The sequence below is a fragment of the Equus caballus genome, chromosome 17, assembly GCF_041296265.1.
Source record: "Equus caballus isolate H_3958 breed thoroughbred chromosome 17, TB-T2T, whole genome shotgun sequence".
NCBI lineage: Eukaryota > Metazoa > Chordata > Mammalia > Perissodactyla > Equidae > Equus > Equus caballus.
In genome coordinates, this window is record NC_091700.1 from 56330064 (window position 1) to 56355176 (window position 25113).

The following is a 25113-nucleotide window of genomic DNA, read 5'->3' on the forward strand; positions in this document are numbered from 1 at the left end:
ATGCTGTCCACTGTCATCTTTTGTTGAATTTATTGCAGTTTGACAATTGAAACAAATTATTGCCACTTGCTCATTCATTCATCGTTGCAGTAGCATGTCTACTTTTGGTGCTATAAAAACAACAGCTTACAAAAGTGTTCTTACATGTGAACAACTTGGGAGACTATTTTCAAAATAAGTTTGGTTATTGGTTATCTTAGGTGGAAGGTAGAAGAACTCACTGGAGAGGTTAAACCAGAAGCTGGTGGAGACTGTGTTGCCTCCAGTGGGCATTTCATTTCTCTTGGGTGCTTCCTTCCACTTGACTATCCTACCTCCTGCCCCGTTTCTCACTGGTTTTGTTTTGTTCTTTCAAAACTGCAATGAAGAGAGAGAGTAAAGATACTTTGGGATGCCAATAAAAATAGTAATTAAGCCAAAATATGCTCTCTGAACAAGAGTTAGTTATGGCCTTAAAGGTGATGTAGTAAAAATTGCATTAAAATTTTAGTACCTGTTTATTCTTTTGTAAGAATTAGGTTCAGCAAGGCTATTCGTGACCACTTGTTCTGTAAGTTACATGTGATGACTTAAGAATGATTAGCTGGGGGGTCCTCAGAATAATTTTTGACAGATAAATGTCTTGCTCTGTATGGGATCTTTGAAGCTTTAAAAACAGGCATATTCTATTTTTTCTTGTTAATAACTATTTAATCAACCATCTTTCTTCAGAATAGACCAGTGATATAAATGCTTCCACTGATTTGCTGTTGCATATATCAGCACATGGTAATTTCATGAACTTTTAAGATGTGAACAACGTGAAGCCGTTTCAGTATAATTTTCTAATTTATCCTAAGTGTTTTGGGACAGCCTCTTCCTATTTGGAGTACTTACCTCTTGTTGTATGTGTGAAGAGATGGGGTGGGGCTTGGTATATGGGCTTTTACTTTAGAATAAACCTACATGATAAAATGGATTTCTTCCATTGTTTCCTTTACCAACAGGTTGATAGGAGGATAAACATTTTGTCTTTGGTTATAGTAAAAGGAGTCATGGTGTTTGCCCCAAATCTGATAATATTAATCTATTATAGAAAAATCCTTTTACAGTTAGTATGCTTTAGAGTAAATAACTCTCATTTGATCTTAACAAGATGGTTAACATCAATGAACATTGTTTTGTGTGTAGTACGGTAGCTTATATAGATGTTAAATGTCCAGGATTGTTACTGGTCTGATGTCTTTTCTTGTATTGAAATTTAATTTTATAACATGGTATATCTTTGCAATGCACAGTCAAAGCTCAGAGGGGAAAAAAAGGCAAATCTTATATTTATACAGCATGGCATAGTTGAGAAAGTACTTTTATATCTTTTATTCTATATTTGTCTTTACCACAAATTTGTGAGGTGTGATTTTTATTATCCACATTTTTTTTTTTACATGTGGAAACTGGAGTTAATTTCTTTGTCATTAAAGTAGAAAATGACACTCTTGTACCTGGTCTTCTGACTTCCTCCCTGGTGATCTATTCACACTATATAGCCAGTCTCCTGAAAAATAGTTTTCATGTTAGTGCATTTTAAAGAATTTCATGAGGTCAAAGTATGACACAGAATTCCAGTTTTGGAGGGGAACTTCGGCATGTTTTAATGCTTTTCTTCTTTGCTTTAGCCTGAACACACCGCCTGGAACTAAAGTTAAGCTCTCAGGCATTGTGGACGTAAAAAATGGATTCCTACTGTTGAATGACTCTAACACCACAGTTCTTGGTGGTGAAGTGGAACACCTTATTGAGAAATGGGAGTTACAAAGAGTAAGTGTAAACTAAGAAGATTGGCTTGAACTTTTAAAACACTAAACTATTTTTATTGCGTTCTCTATTTTTAGATCTTCCCATAATGAATAGTAAAATCAATCCTATGTGTCAGAGTTGAATAGAATGGAGCACAGTGATCTTTGCAGAAACTATCTACCTTTGTTTAACCATATCGTTTCTCCAAAGCAGACATCATTTTTCAGTATTTGTTACATTTTATTACTTTGTTTTTGTGTGTGTGTGAGGAAGATTGTCCCTGAGCTAACATCTGTTGCCAATCTTCCTCTTTTTGCTTGAGGAAGTTTGTCACTGAGCTAACATCTGTGCCAGTCCTCCTCTATTTTGTACATGGGACACCTGCCACAGCATGGTGTGCTGACAGTACGTAGGTCCGTGCCTGGGATCCAAACCTGTGAAACCCCTGGGCCGCTGAAGTGGTGTGTGAATTTAACCACTACGCCTATTACATATTTTTAAAAGTTACTCTTTACTGACAGGTTTTCAAAACTGCCAAAATACCAGTTATAAGCTATGTGTAATATATCTGTGTGTCATTCTTTCTGCAAAAAACAAAGTGTTTGTGCATATAAATGAATACAATGTTTGTATATATGTCTCACCTACATATGTACATACATACAAGTGAAAGCAAATTGGCATTTCACTATAATGAAAGGATTCTTGTTGTATTTGTCTTCCTAGTCACATTAGTTGATGTTTCCCCCATTGATGTTAATAATGTCTTCATCCTCCTAGTCATCTAGATTCTTCAGTAATTGTTCTTCTACTTTGCTTCCAGCAACCAATTCTGTTGATCCACTGTAGTCAAATTTCATATCAGTACCTGCTCTTGTTCCATTATTGTTGCCATAATTTAGGTCTTTAGTATCTCGTGCCTGGACTACGGGCAGTAGCATTTCAGCTGGTTTCTCCACATATCCTTTCTCCATATTCTAAGCTATTTTATGTACTTCTGTCAGATTATTTTGCTTCAGCCTAAGTCAGAACACATCATACCCTACTTTTATTTCAAATGCTTTAATTTGGGATACAGGGCTGTTTGTAATCTAGCCCTAGTTCCAGTTTAGTTTTTCAACTTTCTTAATTTTTTTCACATAGGTTTTGTTTTTGCCAAATAGAACTACTGGCTCTTTGATTCTCTGTGATTTCCTTGGTTATACTTTAGGAAAAAAAAAGATTTTCCCACTTTGATACCATTCATTTTGTTTTCTCTCTCCTAATACTTGAATGGCCAAATTGTCCCCAAGCTTTTAGACTCAGATCAAATTCTTGCTTCTTCACAAAGTGAAATAATTGCTCCTTTATTGAATTCTCTCTTTTTTTTTTTTTTGTGGAAGATTAGCCCTGAGCTAACTACTGCCAATCCTCCTCTTTTTGCTGGGGAAGACTGGCCCTGAGCTAACATCCATGCCCGTCTTCCTCTACTTTATACTGAATTCTTAGAAGACTTTATCTGTATTAAGCATATTACTTTTTACCTAGCACTGAAGTTATTTTTATTTATCTCCTTTAAGAAGAGTGTAAGCTTCTTGAGGTGAGAACTCTTGTTTGTGTCATCTTTGTTCAATTCTGTGAATATTTGTTGAACTGTGTGTAGTATTGTGTTGGGCTCTTGCATCTGTTAATCATATAATCCTCCTAGCAGTCTTTTAAGGGAATATGTCCATATAGATCAAAAATGGATTTTAAGAACTGTTAAGTAACTTATTTTTTGAGTAGACAGCTAATAGGTGATGGATCTGAGCCTTCCTGTATCTCCAAAGCGGTAGCTCTGAGTCTTAGGTGTAGTAAACATCCTAACAAATAATTGAGAAATTAATGATGTACAAAGCACATAAAGCTAATTACTCTTTGAGCTAAAACTGATGTTCTGGTGCCACCCTCAAATCTTGTGTTTTGTCTAGAGTGAGCCAGTTGGGCCTAGCAGTATTTCAAGGTTTTGGTATTTTATGATACATTACTCTTTTCTATTTTCTTAGTTGAAATTGCCTGTGTTTGGGAGGTAAATAGATAAGGAGATTTAGGCTCATTTTTTATTCCTTAGTACTATCATTTATTTCTTATGATACTAATGTGCTACATTTTGGGCTGCTGTACTATGCAATATAAGATAATGTTCCGTAACTGCATTGTTTAGTGGAAAATGTTACAAAAGCAAGTACTTCAGAAGCGGTTTGATAGTTTTACATAAATGGCCAAGTTTATGAACTTGGAATTTCTCAGAGAAATCTCACCCATTTCTTGTGATCGTTTCCTTTCACAAGTTGATATATTGTATTTTTATTATCATTAGAGATTTTTTAAAGTTTGGTAAGACGTCCTCAAGTCAGACCAACACCTTACATGATTTTCCAGACCCAGCCAGAACTGTCTCATTAACTGTAAAGTCAGTCTTGCATTCCTGGAAACTTCTTCACCCCCAACACACATACACATTAGTAAGTAGTAGAGATTAGTAGTAGTTTGATAGTTGTTCTTGTAATGTTTTATTATATGTCTTTGCACTTTGTTTCCTGAAAGCCATGTTAGTATTTCTTGTTAGGGGGCAATAAAAATTCACATTAAAAAGAGTTTCAAAACATCATAATATGATTAATAGGTAACTGTACGTAATATGTGTAGTTCTCTTTGGTTTTATAGTTTTTTGATTTGGTAACCATAGCTATGTAGAAATCTAGGAGAGTTCAATTACTTGAGCCTCTAACAGGTGCTACACACAGAGATCAAATGTATACATAGAAATCATAATCTAGAGAGTTAATTTTGGAAATAAGGGAGCCCTAAACATTTTTGTAAAATAAATAGGGGAAGAGAACATTGGGCAGTTTTCAAACCACGTGCAGGTGTTATAGCTGTAGCAAGTCAGTTACAGACAGGTGAAGAAAAAAGAACACCCCAAAATGTTTTGTATGATAAAGTTAGGTTCTAGAGAGTTCTGTACCAGATGTAGTTTGTAAAGTAATGTAGTTCTGTAACATTTTAGTGCCCCCCCATGACAGATCTTTTCTTTCTTTCTTTTTTTTGTTATAGTAAAGCATACATAACATAAAAATTAACATTTTGACCATATTTAATTGTAAACTTCAGTGGCATTAAATACGTTCATATTGTTGCACAAGCATCCATCTCCAGAATTTATCTTCCCAACCTGAAACTTTCTACCCATTAAACAATAACTTCCCATTCCCCGCCTCCTCCCAGTCTCTGGCAACCACCATTCTATTTCCTGTCTTTATGAATTTGGCTACTCTAGGTACCTCATGTAAGTAGAATCGTATAATATTTGTCCTTTCGTGTCTGGCTTATTTCACTTAGCATCATGTCTTCAAGGTTCATCCATTTTGTAGCATCTGTTAGAAATTCCTAACTTTTTAAGGGTGAATAATATTCCATTGTGTGTGTGTGTGTGTGTGTGTGTGTGTATTTATATATATATATCACATACTACATTTTGTCATTCATCAACTGATAGACATTAGAGTTGTTTCCATCTTTTGACTATTGTGAATGGTCTATTATGAACACGAACCTCTAAATATCTGTTCAGATTCCTTCTTTCACTCCTTTTGGGTATATACCTGCAAGTAGAAGTGCTGGATTATATGGTAATTCTGTTTAATTTTTTGAGTAACTGCTATATTGTTTTCCACAGTGGCTATACCATTTTACATTCTTGTCAGTCAGCAGTGCACAAGGAATTCAATCTCTCCACATCCCCATCAGCCGTTAGTTATTTTGTTTTTTTGATAATTACCATCCTAGTAGGTGTGAAGTAGAATCTCATTGTGATTTTGATTTGATTTCCCTAATGTTTTGTGATGTTTAGCATCTTTTCATATGCTTATTGGCCATTTGTATATCTTCTTTGGTGAAATGTGTAAGTCCTTTGCCCATTTTTTAATCAGTTTTTTTGTTATATGAGTTCTTGATATAGTCTGGATATCAATTTCATATCAGATATATGATTTGCAAATATTTTTTCACATTCCATGGGTTGCCTTTTCACTCTGTTGATAGTGTCCTTTAATGTACAAAAGTTTTTAATTTTGATGAAGTTCCATTTTATGTTTTTTTCTTTTGTTGCCTGTGCTTTTGGTGTCATAGCCAAGAAATCATTGCCAAATCCAATGTCATGAAAGTTTTCCTCTGTATTTTCTTCTAGAAGTTTTGTGGGTTGAGGTCTTAAATTTAGGTCTTTGATCTATTTTGAGTTAATTTTTGTATATGGTGTAAGTTAAGGGTCCAGCTTCATTCTTTTGCATGTAGATATCCAGTTTTTCCAGCATCCTTTGTTGAAAAGACTCTTCTTTCACAAATGAATGGTCTTATCACCCTCAACAAAAATCATTTGACCATATATGCAAGGGTTTACTTCTGAGTTTTCTCTTCTATTGGTCTATATGTCTGTCTTTATGCCAGTACCACACTGTTTTAATCACTGTAATTTTGTAGTAAGTTTTGTAATCGATTAGCATGAGGCCTTTTTCAGGATTGTTTTCACTCTTCAGGGTCCCTTGAGATTCCATATGAATTTTAGGATGGACTTTTCTATTTCTGCAAAAAAAGTTCTTGGGGTTTTGATAGGGATTGTTTTGAATCTCTAGACCACTATGAGTAGTATTGACATCTTAATAATATTAAATCTTCCAGCCTATGACCATGGGATATCTTTTCATTTATTCATGTCTTCTTTAATTTCTTCTAGCAATCTTTTGTAGTTTTTAGTCAACAGATCGGCTTCTTTACTTAAGTTTATCCCTATGTATTTTGTTCTTTTTTAATTTTTTTTTAAGATTTTATTTTTTTCCTTTTTCTCCCCAAAGCCCCCCAGTACATAGTTGTATATTCTTCGTTGTGGGTCCTTCTAGTTGTGGCATGTGGGATGCTGCCTCAGCGTGGTTTGATGAGCAGTGCCATGTCCGTGCCCAGGATTCGAACCAACGAAACATTGGGCCGCCTGCAGTGGAGCGCGCGAACTTAACCACTCGGCCACTGGGCCAGCCCCTGTATTTTGTTCTTTTTGATGCTATTATAAATGGAAGCTTAGAACTTGTAGTTGTTTTTTGCTCAGCCTAGTTCTCAGCAATGAATTAAGAGAATTCCTATGCAGGTTTCTGGATCTTTTTTTCTGTACAGGTCCCTCTTTTCCGAAACTCTGCCCCACAACTTCTAGTTGCCTCAGCCTGTTTGAATTATGGGATTGATTTTCTCATCTCAGCTCTCTGTCTGCATCATGCCTCCAAGGAAAAGGCAGAGCTCACCTGGTTTTTTTCTCCTTCCCTCAGGGATGATAGTCCTGTGCTACTTATTGTCCTAAATCTTACATGTTGTTTCTTACATGTTGTCCATATTCCCAGTTGTTTGTAGAGGGGTATTGGCTGACTCTTGTACGTGCATCAGGATGGAAAGTGGAAATTCTGTAATGTGTTTTTAATTATATATTGTATGTTGAGCAATGGTATTGATGCGGGGTCGGTGAGCCGAGGAGTCGAAAGAAAGATTTCTTAGACTCTCAAGATCTGGCAGGAGTGCTCTTTTATTTAGAGAATAGTGTGGAATAGCATGGGGACAGGACCCATGGGCAGGCAGAGCTGGTGCGTGGGGACAAGACCTATCGGCAGTCAGAGCTCCTGCTGCTGCCCCGAGTTGAGGGTTAGGGCTAATTTTATAAGGCATGGGTATGTGAGTCATTTCTTTCCAAGATAAAGGAAAGAACATGAAAAAAAAGTTAAAATGGTACCAGTGCTGGTGGGGTCTGGTCATTGGGTGATCCCATGACTTTTAGACAAGAATCAAATCGGATTAAGTAAAGGTTAGAAAGGTTAGAAGCCACCACCCTAAATCAGTTACATGAGATTGCCAGACAGCAACCAACTTAAGTTCTTGCCTCTGGCATTAAGAGTTTCTAGAGATAAGGCCATCCCCCTTCTTCCTGGCACAGAGAGGGAGGCATCTTTACAGATGGAGGTTTCCCTTAGAAATGTAAATCTTTCCCAACAAAGGGACAAGCAAGCAAATTCTGCTCCTTGGAGCCTGCTTCTCATCTGTACTTTTAAAAGTAACCAGCCTAAAAGTCCTCATCATAAACCGTTTTAAAATTAAGCAGCCTAAAAATCCTCATCAGTATTATTGGTAGCTTATGTGAGCTTTTTAAGAAAGTTATACTATAAATAGAAATGATTGATTGCTGGTTAAATAATCTTTTTCTTCTATCTAAATTAAAACTGAGGAAAGCATCCGTAGATAATTTTGTGCATTTGTTTTTTTTAAACAGGTTAACATCTTAAATACAGCTTGTAAAGAAATGTGGCGTTCATATACAGTTTAAAGGATTCTTTGCTAAATAAACTAAATATTGTTGTCTTTAGTCTTAGTGTTCTTTATATAACTTACAGAAAATATGTAGTATTCTTTACATAATGCAGAAACTAAGTATGTTTGAAAGAGCACATGGTGACTTTTCTAAACTTATTTTTTCACTTACTATTTGACATATTTTAAGCATATCTTCTGAAATAATTATTAAAAATACACAAAAAAGTTTAAAGTTGAAAAGATACGTTAAATGACAGCTAGTGCTTAACATGTATGTTAACATGTCAAAAACAAAACATATAGGAATAGATGACTGAGAGGAGTTGTTCTGAAGATTCTTTATGGCATTTTTGAAGGTCTTTGTAGTGTGAGAAACTGCTTTTAGGGGCCGGCCAGATGACACAGCAGTTAAGTGTGCATGTTCCGCTTTTCGGCGGCCCAGTGTTTGCTGGTTCGGATCCCAGGTGAGGACATGGCACTGCTTTTCAAGCCATGCTGTGGTAGGTGTCCCACATAGAAAGTAGAGGAAGTTGGGCATGGATGTTAGCTCAGAACCAGCTTTCCTCAGTGAAAAGAGGAGGGTTGGCAGCAGTTAGCTCACGGCTAACCTTACTCAAAAAAAACACAAAAAACTGCTTTTGCTAGGAGGATATTTTTTTTCCATTTCCATAATACATTGTTATCTCTCTAATCCTAAATATGAGAATTAGGGAAAAAGAAAACTAAAATTGGTCGAGTTTGGAAGCTTATTTTTATTAAAGAGCAATCGGTTGGTGATTACTTCTTCCAAGTATAAATTGATTTGCAAAACAAGACTTTTATTAAGGAAATTTTACTGTAATTGAAAGTAACCTCCATGTGATAAACTATAACAATCTAATCTCTTTAAATAATTAGAAATCACCTCTATCAGTATTCCTCTGAACTGTTTGTATCACAAGACTTCTGACACCAAATGTGTGGGTTTTCCACACCAAGCAATTCCCCAGTTTCCTGTGGACACCAAATTGACGTCCTAAAGTTTAATTCAATTCTGACACCAACTACCTGGAGTTATCACAGACCCCGCAGGTTAAGGACTCTGTCTCACAAAATTGCTCTCACTTCAGATTCCATTGCAAGTAGTAAGCTCCCAGTTTACCCACACTTCTGTCCAACTTGACTACAAATTAGAGGTTCCCACAACCCTCTGCTCAGGTTCCGTAATTTATTATAAAGGCTCACAGAGCTCAGGGAAACACTTTAACTTACTATTACTGGTTTATTTTAAAGGATATTATAAAAGATACCGATGACTAGCCCAAGGAAGAGGTACATAGGGCAAGATCTGGAAGGGTCCAGAGCAAAGGAGCTTCTGTTCCTGTGGAGTTTTGGTGTGCACCACCCTATTGGAACATGGATGTGCACCAGCAAGGAAGCTCTTTGAACCCCATTGTTTAGGATTTTTATGGAGGTTCCTTAATAGACATGATTGATTAAATCAGTGGCTGTTGGTGATTAGCCCAATTGCCAGCCCTCTAGTCACTTGGTTGGTTCCTCTGGCAACCAGCCCCAATCCTGGAGCTATCTAGGGCTCTGGTAATAGTCACTTCATTAGCATAAACTCAGGTGTGGTCAAGGGAGCTTGTTATGAATAACAAAAGGTGCCCCTCACTCCTCTTTCCAAGGGTTTTAGGAGCTCTGCTCCAGGAACTGGGGACAAAGGTCAAATAGATGTTTTTTATTGTATTGCAATATCACAAGTATGTTGTTTGCTAGTAGATTTTATGTCTAAAAAGTCATTTTGAAGATAATTTCCAGGTAATATTTGTGGGATTATAGTTTTAATATGTTTTAAAGTAAAATTCTTGTTACCGAAGTTTGTTATCTTTTAATTTGCTACTTGTTGAGGAGGTTTTTTACTATGTTTTCTTCTTATGGGAGCAGCTTGGTATATACTTCTGAAAATTGTTGTCACTGTGTGTTTTGGTAAGGAGAGATGAGGGGAGAGCTTTTGCCTAATTATTGCAGTTAGGAATAAAATATTTTATATAGTTCAAAATAATTTATAGAAGACTTTTTTTCCCGTTTCTTGTAAGAGGCTACTAACATAAGTGGATTCCTGGTGCATTGTAAATGTGGTAAAATATATTTTTAATGTCTAATTTCTGTTTTATGACTCTCTTTTCTCACAGAGCTTGTCAAAACACAATAGAAGCAATATTGGAACCGAAGGTGGACCACCTCCTTTTGTGCCTTTTGGACAGGTAATGACTTGCATATTGGCAGATGAATTTCAATCAGCAAAAAATGCTTTTCATTTGTATTCAAACTGTGTTTCGTTTTCTGCTGAACTATTCATTCAGAGATCATGGGAGTTATAAGGAAATGTATTAACTATAGAAATTTATTAATTGTGTGGGTTTTTTTACTGTAATTAAATTGTTAGTGTAGATTCTTTTCTCAAGAGCTGTTAACCCGCAAATTGAAGCAATTAAGAGGTGCACCTGAAAAGCAACTTATAACTAATTACGATAAGATGTTGGAGGGGGCTTTTTTTTTTAGAGAGAAATTCAAAAGTAAAATGACAAAAATATACTGTAATTTCTCATTTCATTCAGTAAAAACAAAAGAGGGAGAGAGAAAAGAGAAGTGTCAACAGAAAGCTGAGTGAAAAAAGTGAGAACACAAGAGGCAGGGAAGGGCATCATTGCACTTACGGAGGACTTGCTGTCCGCACTGTCCCTTCCAAGATTCTGTTCTTCTGCCTTTATCCGAACACCCATTTCAGTTAGGGACTTAATTTTATTTCTGGTTGGAATTTTCCTTTTCAACCATAGCAGTCCTGATTCTTCTCTCACATAAGCTAAAGGGTTTCTGTCTACTTCCTATTTTTCAAGCCCCTTGCTGCAAAATGTTACTTAGAGGTAGCTCCTCGGCTGGCCAATATCTTGCATCTTCCATATTGTGCTCAGCATGAATTGCATTCAGAACAATATCCTCCACCCTCTCCCTGCTTAATCCCTGAAGAGTGTGAGAGTAATCCCTGTGGCAGCTTGCTCTTTGCCACAGGATGCCACCCAAATTTAGCTATCAGTAATCTGCCTTGCATTTGCTCTTTATATTTCTTTGAGAATCCTGGCTCAGAGTGAAGATGAGTTGGGGACACAACAGGTAGAAAACAGAGAACTACATCTCAATAACAATTTTTTTAAAAATTTGGTGTGAAAAATAGATATCTAGTTGATCAGAAGATAAATGGGTAGGATCAGTTGACTGGCATCCTCTTCAAAAACCTTTTTGTAGAATCTATTAAAAATTAAATAAAAATCATTCTTGCATTTTATGGCATTTTGAAAGTATTTTATAAATATGTTGATTTTTATCGTGCTTTGGAACAAGCGACAGTCAAGATAAAAGGAGGCATAATGCCCTGATATGATCTATGTTGATGATATTCTCACTTCTACCAGTGTAATAAAAACCCCCAGAGTGAAAACAGAGTGTAAACATTCTTTATATTTGGAACTAATAAGTGATCTGTTTGTAAGAATTTGTTTTCCCTTTAAACATTTTGATGATAATATTTCTTTCATAAATTGCTCAGACTTATGATTTAATTGTTTTCAAGAATTTGAAGTGTGTTTTATAGCATTTTTTGTATTAGAAAGTATAATAAAAGTTGGAGTTTCAATAATATTATTTGTTTAAGAAGTCCATTCTGAAAAATACTTATTTAGCATATCTTAGCCTTGTACAGTCACATGCCACATAACGACATTTTGGTCAACGATGGACCGTATATACAATGGCAGTCCCATAAGATTAGTACCATATAGTCTAGGTGTGTAGTAGGCTATACCATCTAGGTTTCTGTAAGTACACTTGATGTTTGCACAACGACGAAATTTTCTAATGATGCATTTTTCAGACCCTGTCCCTGTCGTCAAGTGACACATGACTGTATTTGGGTTAAAGACACTTAATGTTGGCTGTGCATTGATATCAACGGGATATATTTATATTGCTGAAAATCTGTATATGTATAATGCATTTGTTGGAGAGCTTCTTTTTTTTATTATTGAATTGCAAAAAGGTTCATTTACATGATTTTTCTGCTGGGATTGGAAGGGAGAACAGAATTGAGGGCTTATTTTTAGGCAATGATGACTTTCTTAATTTATTTTATGAGACTAAAAATAAAAAACTTTGTAGCCTAATTGAGGGAGATGGTATGTTTTTAGCTTTTGGTTTATAAGTTCAGTGTTTAACACAGTTTCTGTGTGTTAAAGTAACTGGAATACTTAACCCTCATATGGATATTCTGGCATAATGTGGGTGGAAATTAGGCTGTTAATAAAAATCTGAATTTACCTCTTCTTGTGCAATAGTTTAGATTGTTTGAAATTATTTTAAGTCATTATCCTAAAATGGAACTTAGATCTCTTGGTTTGAGGTATGTTTTAAATGTGTGCCCTGTTTTAGATGGTCACATTTTTGTGTTGCTTTTCGTTTTATTTACCAGTTACATTGATTTAAAGGTTACTTTATTTAGTTTTCTACCTTTATTTTTAAAATCTATGGGAAAGAATTGTATTTTTATGAGCTTTCAGGTGTTGTAAGTGATACAAACATTTCTTTTGAAGAAGTGTTACTTTTTTATGAAAAACTTGAAACTCTTTTGGAACTACTGAAGGATTTATTTTTATTATTACCAGAAGTGTGTATCTCATGTCCAAGTGGATAGCAGAGAACTTGATCGAAGAAAGACGTTGCAAGTTACAATGCCTGTCAAACCTACAAACGATAATGATGAATTTGAAAAGCAAAGGACTGCTGCTATTGCAGAAGTTGCAAAGAGCAAAGAAGTAAGAAACTAAATCATTATAAATTTCTCTTATTTCTTGTCATTATGTTCTCTTCAGATTAACCATAATCATTATTGTCTTTTCACATAAGGTAACTAATTGAATAGACTTTTAACATTCTTCTTGCATGTTCCACCAGTAGAAAATGCCCTGGTACCTTATGGAGACTTAAGCTTACACATTTTGCTCATATGTTCTTTTTCCAAATCCCCTTGACAATTCCATTAATTTACTCTTGCTAGCAAAGCCCCCTTCTTTTCTCCTCTTCTTTTTCTTCTTAACCAGTGTAACAACTGAACACAACAGTTTTTATTATGGCAGAGGGTTTCCTATTATTAGTTGGACTAGATGACACTTTTTGAGGATAATTTTTCCCCCAAATTAGCAACTTCTGAGGAATGCAGGCAAAAATCAATGGATAAATCAGTGGCTCAGGATTAACATTTTTGTCAATTTTCCTTCTTAAATTTACTTAATGTATAGTAAAAAATAATTTTTTTTTTTTTTTGAGGAAGATTAGGCCTGAGCTAACATCTGCTGCCAATCTTCCTCTTTTTGCTGAGGAAGACTGGCCCTGAGCTAACATCCATGCCCATCTTCCTCTACTTTATATGTGGGATGCCTGCCACTTCCAAGCGGTGTGTAGCTTCACACCTGGGATATGAACTAGTGAACCCTAGGCCGCCAAAGCGGAGCATGTGAACTTAACCACTGCACCACCCGGCTGGCCCTAAGAAATAATTGTTATCTTTGGATTATATATTTGTATTTATATCTACATACACACCCCCCCATTACTGTTAATTTGTGTTTATATCTACATACACACACCCCCATTACTATTAATAGCCAAATGATTTTATTTATTTTTGATTTCTAACTTATTCTAAATAGGTGTTCTCTCTAGTTATTTATTGATTTTGTTTTTAGACTTTGATAAGAAATTTTAGTTCATGGATTAGTTGCTTAGACAGACTTTTCTTAATTAGTGAGATTGAAATAGTTTCCTTTATCCAAAACCAGTAATGAATCTTAGCTAACACTGCTTTCCTATTTAAATTGAAAGTTTAAGTAGGAGACGTCTTGAATTTTGGTGGCTCTTCCTGCAGTGTGTCTTTCTGTCATCAGTCTAATGTAGGGGCCAAGAGCACAAACTCTGGAATCAAGCAACCTGGAAGCATAGCCTGCTGGTAACCTCGGATAGGTTACTTAAATTTTGTACCTAATTTCCTGTATCTAGGCAAAGAGGATAATAATGGTACCTACTTCATATGGATACAGTGAGAATTAAAATCGATAATCTTTAAAACATTTAGAACACTACATGGTAGAGAAAATGATATTCCTTTGCTAAAAGCTCTCAATAAATGTCACTATTGCTATTCTTTAGTATTTCCTCTATTGTAAGGCACATTTTTAAAAATCATTTTTAATATTTCTGAAATTACTGCATTTTACACAGTTTACATGAAATATATTTTTTCTTTCCCAAAAAGAAAATTAGGAAGTTTCAGAAGAGGATTATGGTCATATATCAATTTATTAATGATTGTAGGAAAGTGGTTCTTTTTCTTAAAGTTTCTCACCTGAACTAACATTTGTTGCTAATCTTCTTTTTTTCTTCTTATTCTCCCCAAAGCCCTCAGTACATAGTTGTATATTCTAGTTGTGAGTGCCTCTGGTTGCGTTATGTGGGACACCACCTCAGCGTGGCCTGACAAGTGGTGCCAGGTCTGCACCCAGGATCCAAACCAGCAAAAACCTAGGCCACTGAAGCAGAGCACGTGAACTTAACCACTCGGCCATGGGGCCGGCCCCAGAAAGTTGTTCTTTTGATTTATATTTTTCTCAAACAAACTTTCCTCCCCAGATTTTCTTTCTTGAGATAACTGCTATCTATTTACTGGAATATAGTTAACATATTGCAATATGCTTCATTTTTTAAAGTCATAATTGATTACACTGTGTTTTTCTGTAAATATTTGATAAATAAAGAATCAAAATTTTTTGAAGCAGACTTAAAACTTCTCAATTTATATGTGAGAGAGCTGATAGAGACCCCAAACTAAAGTAACTTGCCCAAGGTTACCCAGTAACAATTCTAGGACTAAATGTATGTGTGTGATAGTACAAGATTTGATCTATATCCATATATCTCTCTATATAGATAAGTATGCACACATATTTATATTTAATCTGAATGTCTGAACAGCAAAATCACATAGTGTAGTTTTTCTAAAAAGATGTTTTATGATCATCCATTTAAACACTTATGAGGATTTTGGGGAATCTATTGCAATGACCAAGTGATGATTTTTATTCCTTTTTTTCTTCATTCCTTCATTTAGCAAATATTTTTTGAGAACCTACTATGTATATGTCAGAAAGTGTTTTAAATGCTTAGGTAAAACCAGTGAACAAAATAGGCAAAAGATCCCTGCCCTTATCAAGCTTATATTTTAGTAAGGGTGACAGACTGTAAGCACAATAAATATGTAATGATTTGGTAGGTTAGAAGTTGGTAAGTGCTATGGGAAAAAAGAAAACGTACAGTAGGATGACGACTTGGGGATGCTAGTTGAGGGTGGTTACAATTTAAAATACAATAGTCAGACATTGAGGATTTTTTGAAATTCTTGTGTAATTTACATTCTAGTAAGACAATAAATAATATAAACATACTAAATAAGCAAATTGCAGATTTTTGTGTTAAATATAGTAGTTTGATTAGGCCTCAAGATGGTGAGATTTGAGCCAAGACTTGAAGGAAGTAAGAGAATTAGCTGTGTGGTTAGCTGAGAGGAGTTTTCCAAGGAGAAGGAAAGGCTGTTGGAAAGGCTCTAAAGCAGGAGAATATGTTAAAGGAATAGTAAGGTGACCAGTGGAAGCAGAGACAGCAAAGGAACAAATAGTAGAATATAAAGTCAAGAGCAATAATGGAGGTTAGCTTATGTAGGGCCCCATAAGCCATCTTAAAGACGTTGGCCTTTATTCAGAAAGAAATGAGGAGCCATGGAGGGTTTTCAGCACAGCAATAACATCAACTGGCCTACCTTTTAAAAGTCTAGTTCTGGCTGCTGTGTTCAGAATAGGTTATAGAGAAGGAAGATTGGAATTTGACAAGTTAGGAAATTATTGAAGTAATCCAGGGGGAGGAAAATAATGGTAGCTTGAATGAAGATGTCTAAGTGGTGCAAAGTGGTTGGATTCTGGAATTTTAAAAGTAGAGCCATCAGGGTTTCTGAGAGGTTGAATTTGGAGTGTGAGAGAAGAAGAGTGTAATAAATGACTCCAAGGGTTTTGCCCTGAGAAATTTGACAGGTAGAGTTGTTGACCTTGAATTAGGGAAGACTAGGGTGGAACAGGTTTGAGAGGAGGGAGATCTGATATTCTGTTTTGAACATATTAATGTTGAGGTGCCTATCAGATATCCATGTGGTAATGTTTAATAGGCAGTGAAAGAGAAGAGAATAGGTGAAGGGTGAGCTTTGGAATGGATGTATGCATTTGAGAGTTGTCGGCATTTGGTGATGTTTAAAATCATAAGGTCAAATGAGGTCACCAAAGGGATGAGTGCTGAAGGGAAGAAAAGAGGGTAAGGAATGAACGCTGTAGCATTTCAACCTTATAGATTGAATGAAAGAAGTTGAATTATTTAAAGTGTGACCAGTAAGATAGGATCAAAACCAAAGAATGCAGAAATTGTATCATGGAGGAAGGAGTGTTGAATTTATTAAAGGCTATTGAAAAGTCATGTAAGACGGGGCCTGAGAATTAAGGTAGAGTTGGGAAAGTCATTCATTTCCTCCACATTCCTCTTAACATTAATATAGATAGTGGTGAGGTAAAACACATGGTGCTAAGATAAAGTATAAGTGTGCAGATATCAGTGGGTAGGTTGATGTAGTAAAAGGCTGTGCAAGTTCTTTAATGGTTATTTCAGTTTTTTTAGTAAGGGAATAAATAAGCAAGGTCAACAGATAATGGGGGAGAATATGTTGGAGGTTGGAAAAGTGAGGAGAACACATAAAGTACTGGTCTGGAAGACTGGGAGGATGAATGGCCTAGGGAAATACAGTAAGATTGCTAGGCAGCATTAACGACCCACTTGAGTTTCGTGGTCATGATGATCTCACAGTTGCCTAATTCACATAATGTGGACAAGATGGTATGGCTCATAAAGGACAACATCAATTTCCTTATGAATACTGTTTAAGTTATGACGTTTCTAGATATTTAGTGAGTAACAACTGTTTTAAAGCAGTGAAAAGCAATTCTGAAAATGCTATTTATCCTATTCCTTAATCCATAAAATGGAAAGAAAATAATAAGGAAATGCATCCAGAAGATGGGGCAATTTCACTGGCACCAAAAGAAAAAGCACTTTTGGAGTTAACGGAATTTAAATTCCGGAAATATATTTAATTTGGAACAGGTCAGGCTCCAGACTTTTCAAGTAACTATGTTCTAATATATTAAGCAAAACGGTAATATTGCCATCTGTTATGAGTGTTTACCGTGTGCCAGTTACTGAATTTATCACTTCATCTTGACGATATCATTTAATCCTCACAACATCCTAGTGAGGTAGGTTTTCTCCTCCCTGTTTTAAGGATGAGAAACCTGAGGCTCATGGAAGGTGGATGTTAAGTGACTTGCCTGTGGGTGGGAGCTAGGAAGTGGCTGAGCCAATATTTAGTCCCAGCCTTGTCTAGCTCCAAAGTCTATGTTCTTAACTATACTACACTGTCTCCCAGTCTAATAAACTTTATCTTCACATTAATATAAACTCAGATTTTTCTTTATGGTTATACAAGTAACGACTATCAAGACACTCCCAATCTATTTTTTGTTGGGATTACATAAACCGAAAAATGAATGAGTCCAGTAATGAATCTTTGGTCTTTGAAGATGTATTTTTAATTTTGATTTGAATTAAATTTAAATATTGTGGTGTGTCAACTACTTAATAAAGATATTTAATATGTTGTCCATTAATGCTTATCTCACATCATTATTCTATTTTTCAGTTTCTATTTCTTTGTATTTTCATCTGATTCAAAATAATTTCCCAATGTTATGTAAATTTATATCTAGGATGTTATTTTAGTATGATCATTTTAAAACACATTTAAAAATATTGACCATTATCTCTAATAAAAATCAAGTTTTGACTTCTCCCTTTTTTATTAGATCTGTTAGAACTATAAAGATATTTTATAATCAGATGTTTAATTTGATGTTGTTCACGTAACAACTGTGGGATGCTTTTCAGTTATGAATTTGTATCTTTCCAAACCAATGTTCTTTATGTATCTAGTCTTTTCACAATAGTTTTGATAAAGCTAAAATGAGATCAAATCCAATTTTAAAATTTGATTACATAGATAATTATTCAAATAAGTCAGGTGGAAGAAGAAATATGGACTTCAAAGCTTTTATACTAGTTGGTAAGACATAGCATATTATGTAATTAATGTAAATAAATTAGTAATGACAGCTTTAATACAGTGTTAAAATTTACATTATTTGTTTACTTTCTAAGATTATAGGATCATATTACTGGGTTATGGACGTAATGTAACTGATTCCTAGACAGGTTTAGTGCCTCACTAAAGATAGCCTTGCCATGGAACTAGATTTGTAACCCAAGTCTCATGATGTCAGTCAAGTATTTTACTCTAGAATCATTTTTGACACCTAATCTCCATAATGCTTCTGTTATTTTATTTTCTTCTATATTGTTTGTCTACCTAAGTTTATTCTGATGATTTGCCTTGGACACTTAAACATTATAATCATGTAATTTTTTTTATTGCCTCTCCTGGACTTGTGGGAAGAAGAGATTATGGCTTATAGATACTTGTTTAAAAAGAATTAGTTAACATTTTATTTTTTTCCTGTAAAACATAATTAAGAAACTTTTAACTACTTTACTTTTGCTAGATATTTTTAGTCATAGCATAGTTTTTGAGCTATTTTAAAATGCTATTTATTTACATCTCTTTTTATCTTTCTCTTATTTAAAGACCAAGACATTTGGAGGAGGTGGTGGTGGTGCTAGAAGTAATCTCAACATGAATACTGCTGGTAACCGAAATAGGGAAATTTTACAGAAAGAAAAGTCAACCAAATCAGAGGGGAAACCTGAAGGTGTCTATAGAGAACTGGTAAGGCTAAAGAACGAAGCACAAAGTTAATGTGTACTTCTTTTAATAGCCTGGATAATTTTTTTATTCTTTCTCACAACCAGCACTGGCTTTGTTCAGCATATTATGGATATATGTTGCAACTCTAAGAAGGCTTTCATTAAGGATTGTAATTAACTCATGGAAAATTGTATTGTTTGAAAAATAATTTACTTAAAACTTCCATTTTACTTAAATTTTTAGTCTCTGAATAATGTCTTTGAGAATCAAGTGATAAAAAGCCATCAGATTAAATAGAAAACACTCAATGCTCAATGGAAATTGCATTCTAAAAGATGACGCATCACAAACATACAGTTATCTGCTGTTCCCTACCTTTTCCAACATCTTTTCTCAAATTTTATCTAAAATGGTTTTGTTTTGTTTTGCTCTCTGGGGAAAATATATTGAAATAAGTGCATGTATATTATGGACTCAATTGTAAAATATACATGGATTTTTAAGATAAATGGGAAGAGTTAAAGATATTCCTGGTGTGTTGCAGTGTTCTCAGATACAAGGAAACTGACAAGAATTCATTTTCCCTGCCTTTAGAGGTTGAATTACTTTGGGTGATTTTGTTCACAGGGTACAGAATACTAAGATTAGCTTAAATAATGGAGGTTTATTTAGAGGTAATGGTTACAAAGGTTGATAAATTCAGCAGTATAACAATGTTAGAGCTCTGGTGGGCATCTCTGTGATTTCTTGACTTTCTTCTCTGGGCTACAGGGTTTTCCACATGTTAAATCTTCCTGCAAAAAGCTCAAAGGCAGGAAGAAAAGAGAGCATTTCTCTGGGTGTGGGCCTCTTTTATCAAATAAGAAAATATTTCCTGAAATCTCCAGCAGATTCCATTTATGTCTCATTGACTAGAACTAGGTCACATGCCCACTGCTAAATCTCTTCCTTGAACATATGATCATCTTATTCTTAAAAAAAAAAGTCAGAATTTTCAGGTTGTAGTGGATGCAGTGAGCTGAAAAAGACGTGCTCCCAAACTCAAGATACTCTTACACTTGTGTAAATTGAGAATACTTCCCTGGGGATGTCTTGCCTTAGCACACCAGAGACCAGCAGTTTGGGATTGTTGCAAGGATTAAAAATATATGAAAGGAGTGATATCAAAAAGATGGCAGAATAGAAAGTCCCAGGAATTGGCCCCTCCACTGAAACAACTGTTAAAATGACAAGCACTGTCTGAAGCAACTATTTTGAAATTCTGGAGCCTAGTGAAACTCTTGCATCGTACAGAATAGTGATTGATGAAGAAAGAGGCTGGTCACTGGCTGACTACAGAGGTAATGGAACAGAGATTTCAGTGATCACGTACCACAAGGGATATAATCCTTGCAAAGAAAGTCTGGAAAGGTCACTAAAGAAACTTACAACTACAGTCTTCATCAAGTAACAACAGCAGTCCCAGAGGAGAAGGGAGAATCTGATTTCCAAAATTACCACCATTACAGTATTCAGAATTTCCAGTTCTCAACAGAAAATTAGAATGCGTACCAAAAAATAGCAAAATATGACCCATTCATAGGAAAAAAAAGAAATTGACAGAAATCATCCCTGAGGAAGCTGAGGCATTGGACTTACTAAACAAAGACTTTAAATTAACTGTCCTAAATATGCTCTAAGATCTGAAGGGAACCATTGATGAAGAGCTAAAAGAAATTGGGGGAACAATATATGAACAAGTAGGGAATGTAAATAGAAAAATAGAAATTATAAAAAAGAAACCAAATAGAATTTCCAGAGCTTAAAAGTATGGTAACTGAGGGCCGGCCCGGTGGCACAGCGGTTGGGTGCGCACATTCCATTTCAGCAGCCTGGGGTTCCCTAGTTCGGATCCCGGGTGTGGACATGGCACTGCTTGGCAAGCCAGTCTGTGGCAGACATCCCACATATAAAGTAGTGGAAGATGGCACAGATGTGAGCTCAGGGCCAGTCTTCCTCAGCAAAAAGAGGAAGATTGGCGGCAGATGTTAGCTCAGGGCTAATCTTCCTCAAAAAAAAAAATAACGATAGCTGAAATAAAAAATTTCATTAGTCAGGTTCAACATCACATTGGAGGAGGCAAGAGAAAGAGTCAGTGAACTTTAATATAGGACAACTGAAGTTACCCAATCTAAGATGCAGAAAGAGAAACGAATGAAGAAAAATAGAGCCTTAGGAACGTATAGAGTACCATCAAACATACCAACGTACACGTTATGGTAGTCCCAGTAGGAGAAGAGAGAAAGGGACAGAAAAAGTGTTTGAAGAAATAATTGCCCCAAATCCCCAAATTTGGTGAAATCATAAATCTACAAATCCAAGAAGCTCAATGAACCCCAATAGGATAAACTCAAAGAGAGACGTACCAAGACACGTTATAACCAAGTTGCTGAAAGCTAAAGACAGAGAAATCTTGAAAGCAGTGAGAGAGAAGCAATTCATCAAGTATAAGGGATCCTCAATAAGGTGAATAGCCAATTTTTCATCAGAAACTATGGAGGCAAGAAAGCAGTGGGATGATATATTGAAAGTACTAAAAGAAAAAAACTGTTAACCAAGAATTCTATATCCAGAAAAACTTATTCAGAAATGAGGGAGACCATCAAAAGAACAATTTGAAATGCTGGTGTAAGTTTGAATGTACGTGAATTTTTCTAATGACTAGGTACCAAATTCTTTTGCATGTTGGATGGTTTTCAGTTCTTTATTTTCAACAGTTGAAGGAAGACTTGATTGGGATGTCAGCTGATAGGTCCTTAAAATAATTTTTGATAAGAGATGGTATTTTATATTGAATTGTGTGTTGCCCCCTGCCCAAGGTATGTTGACGTTCTAACCACCAGTGCTTTAAAATGTGACTGTATGTGGATAGAGGGTCTCTATAGAAGTATCAAGTTTAAAAGAAGTCATTAGGGTGAGCCCTAATCCAGTACAATCCTAATCTAATCTTCTTATAAAGAGGGGAACTTTGGATACAGAGACAAACACATAAAGAGAGAAGATGACCTGAAGATACACGGTGAGAAGATGGCCATGTGTCTGCAGTTATGCATCTACAAGCCAAGGAATGCCACGGATTGCCAACAAAAAATAGAAGCTAGCAGAGGCAAGGCAGATTCTCCCCTCAAGCTGTCAGAGAGAGCATGGCCCTGCCAACGCCTTGATTGAGAGGTTTCGTTAACTGCAGATCAGGCCAACAGGACAGGTAGAATAAGTTATGCAAAGATTGAGTATTAGTTGATTAGTAATGGTGTTTTTGGTCAAGTTCTATGTATGGAACAATATTCTTAATTAGATATTTATTTAGGAGATAATTGGGGAAGGGAGAGGTTTTAGAAGGTTTATTTTTTATATTCAGATAAGTTTTTGAATAAGAAGGATGAATTATAGCTTTGACATCCAGTCTTTTTTCCATTTACTTTAGCGTATCTACAGTAGGGATGTAAATTTTCTCTTACTTGTCAATTCTGATCTAAACACATTAGCTACTGTGGTTAGAAAGGCTTCTGTGTTTGGAAGGATACAATCGGAATTTAGCAAAAAGTGCTGTGCTTTTATCAACGACTCCACAGGTATCGGAGTGGCTGTCTGCAAGATGCATGCCATGTGTATACAAGCCTATCCATCTTAACTCTTAGATGTACAAAAGTTCATAAAGTCTTCCTCAGCTGCCTATGATTCAAGAAATTTCTTCATGAAATATGTTTATGTTACTGAAACAGTTCTTGAATTCTTCTCAGGTCTAAATTTTTCAAGGAGATTTTGGGTCCTGGGATTTGTAAAATAGATTTTCCTATTCGGGGTACAGGCTGTCAAAGCATCATAGATAGTATTGCTCATGAATATAGAGCAGAATACTGAAACAATAGAGAATAGGAAAAAAAAAAGCTACTCAGAAGATACCATTTTGTTAGCTTCATTTTATACTTTCCACTTTTGGAGAGGTGCTGTATAAATTACATTTCCTTTCTAGAATAGGTAACTATCAATCATGAAAAATTTTAATTAAGTAGTTTTCAATGTCTATATTATCTTCAAAAGTCTTATTCTAACATATTATAAAATTTCCTTTGTTTTGCATTTGGTACTTGTGAAGTAGAGAGTATTCAGGGCATCCCCTCATGTATTGTATGAATTCTTCCTTGACTATCGGTATGAAAAAACAGCAAGTGAAATGTTAATATGACATTTTTTCCATAGGTGTGAGATCTAATTTTTAGTTAAAAAACAGTATATAGTTGAAAACTTATGCCTTGTTTTCTTTATTGGCCATCAGCATAGTTTTTCTATTCATTCCTTACAGGTTGATGAGAAGGCTCTGAAGCACATAACAGAAATGGGCTTTAGTAAGGAAGCATCAAGGCAAGCTCTTATGGATAATGGCAACAACTTAGAAGCAGCACTGAATGTACTTCTTAACAGCAATAAACAGAAACCTGTTACGGGTCCACCTCTGAGAGGTATAATTCATTAAACATTGTGCCAGATGGTATTGAGTATATGTTGTCGACAGAGGCTGGGTCTTGTTGCTCTGAGGGCTGTCACTTCATTTACCATTATGGTGAGTGGAAGGAGCACCAGTTTTGAACCACAGAGACTTGTGCAGGTCACTCTAGGTCTCATTGTCTTCATCTTTATATAAAATGGGTCTAATAATAACTTATTTAGCAGGATTGCTGTAATATAAAATAAAGTCACTGGTTCTATTAATTCTTTCTGGAACTGTGCCACTTGTATAAATGACTAAATAGTCTGCAAAGTTTTTTAAATTGACAAGAACATGACTTTTATTTAGTGTTATTCTTTAATCGTTGCATTGTCAAATTATTATGTGATTTTTCAAGTCCTGATCCTATATTCTTTTAAAAAATAAGTTAAAGAAAAATTTTATAAGGATGATTTTTTTCCTTCAAAGATAATTTACATGAATAAATTCAAATTTCTGGATAGGTCATTTAGAGAATTAAAGGTTATGGTTAATATAATCATTTAAAAACTTTATTATAAAAGATGTAGAATATACAGAAAAATATGAAGAGAAATATATACCAAATCCTACTTAAGGTGTCTGCTGATTGTTTTAGTGTACTTTCTCCTTTTTTTTTTTTTTGCATGTATAATGTACATGTCTTGCTTTCTTTCTTAAGGTAAAGGAAAAGGCAGGGGGAGAATAAGATCTGAAGATGAAGAGGAACTGGGAAGTGCAAGGCCATCAGCACCAAGTACATTATTTGATTTCTTGGAGTCTAAAATGGGGACTTTGAGTGTGGAAGGTAGGCTAACTTAAAGTAGATTTCTTTTTAAAAGACTAAACTTTATTTGGAATTATACAAAAAATATTAAATAAAGCAACTGACAATATGAACATCTATTGTGTGTTCATAAATTTATTTAATTACAAATTTACTGTTTGACAAAAGCACAGAAGAAAATTTCAATTGTTACATTCTGAAGATACTAAAAGACAGTTTATTTTGCCCTGTAACTGTGTAATGGGTAATATCACCAAATTCTTTCTCCCAACTTGAGATGACAGATTTGGCTATGAAAACAGATTGTTATGTTGGAAAACTTATTATTATAACATCTTATAACAACTTATTTTGATTGTGAAATTGGTCTGTCCTGTCTTTTTCTATACATTACATATTGTATGAAAATACTCACACAATGAGTGAATATGCTCCCACAATATGATGTATTTCTTAATATGATATATTTTAGTGATTAACGTAAATACTGAAAAGAGAAGTATGTTAAATGTGTATTTTTTTTTCTTAAGCATGGAATATGGTAAATATTTTCTAAAATAATAAGTCTTTAAAATATGATTGCAAAAAGTTAGGGGACTACGCTTTGTTTTTTTTAAAGATTGGCACCTGAGCTAACATCTATTGCGAAACTTCTTTTTTTTTCTTCTTCTCCCCAAAGCCCCCCAGTAC

The 25113-nt window shown here is 35.1% G+C and overlaps 1 protein-coding gene across 10 annotated transcripts in view; it reads left to right on the forward strand.

Annotated features, from left to right (window-relative positions):
• TDRD3 (tudor domain containing 3) overlaps nt 1–25113 on the forward strand; it is a 172451-nt gene that overhangs the window by 81589 nt on the left and 65749 nt on the right. For all 10 annotated transcript variants that reach the window (XM_023621675.2, XM_023621674.2, XM_070240328.1 and 7 more), the window contains 6 exons: nt 1656–1797; nt 10311–10382; nt 12834–12983; nt 19013–19153; nt 23475–23631; nt 24319–24444. In XM_023621675.2, coding sequence (XP_023477443.1) covers nt 1656–1797; nt 10311–10382; nt 12834–12983; nt 19013–19153; nt 23475–23631; nt 24319–24444 — 788 coding nt within the window. The remainder of the gene's footprint in view (nt 1–1655; nt 1798–10310; nt 10383–12833; nt 12984–19012; nt 19154–23474; nt 23632–24318; nt 24445–25113) is intronic.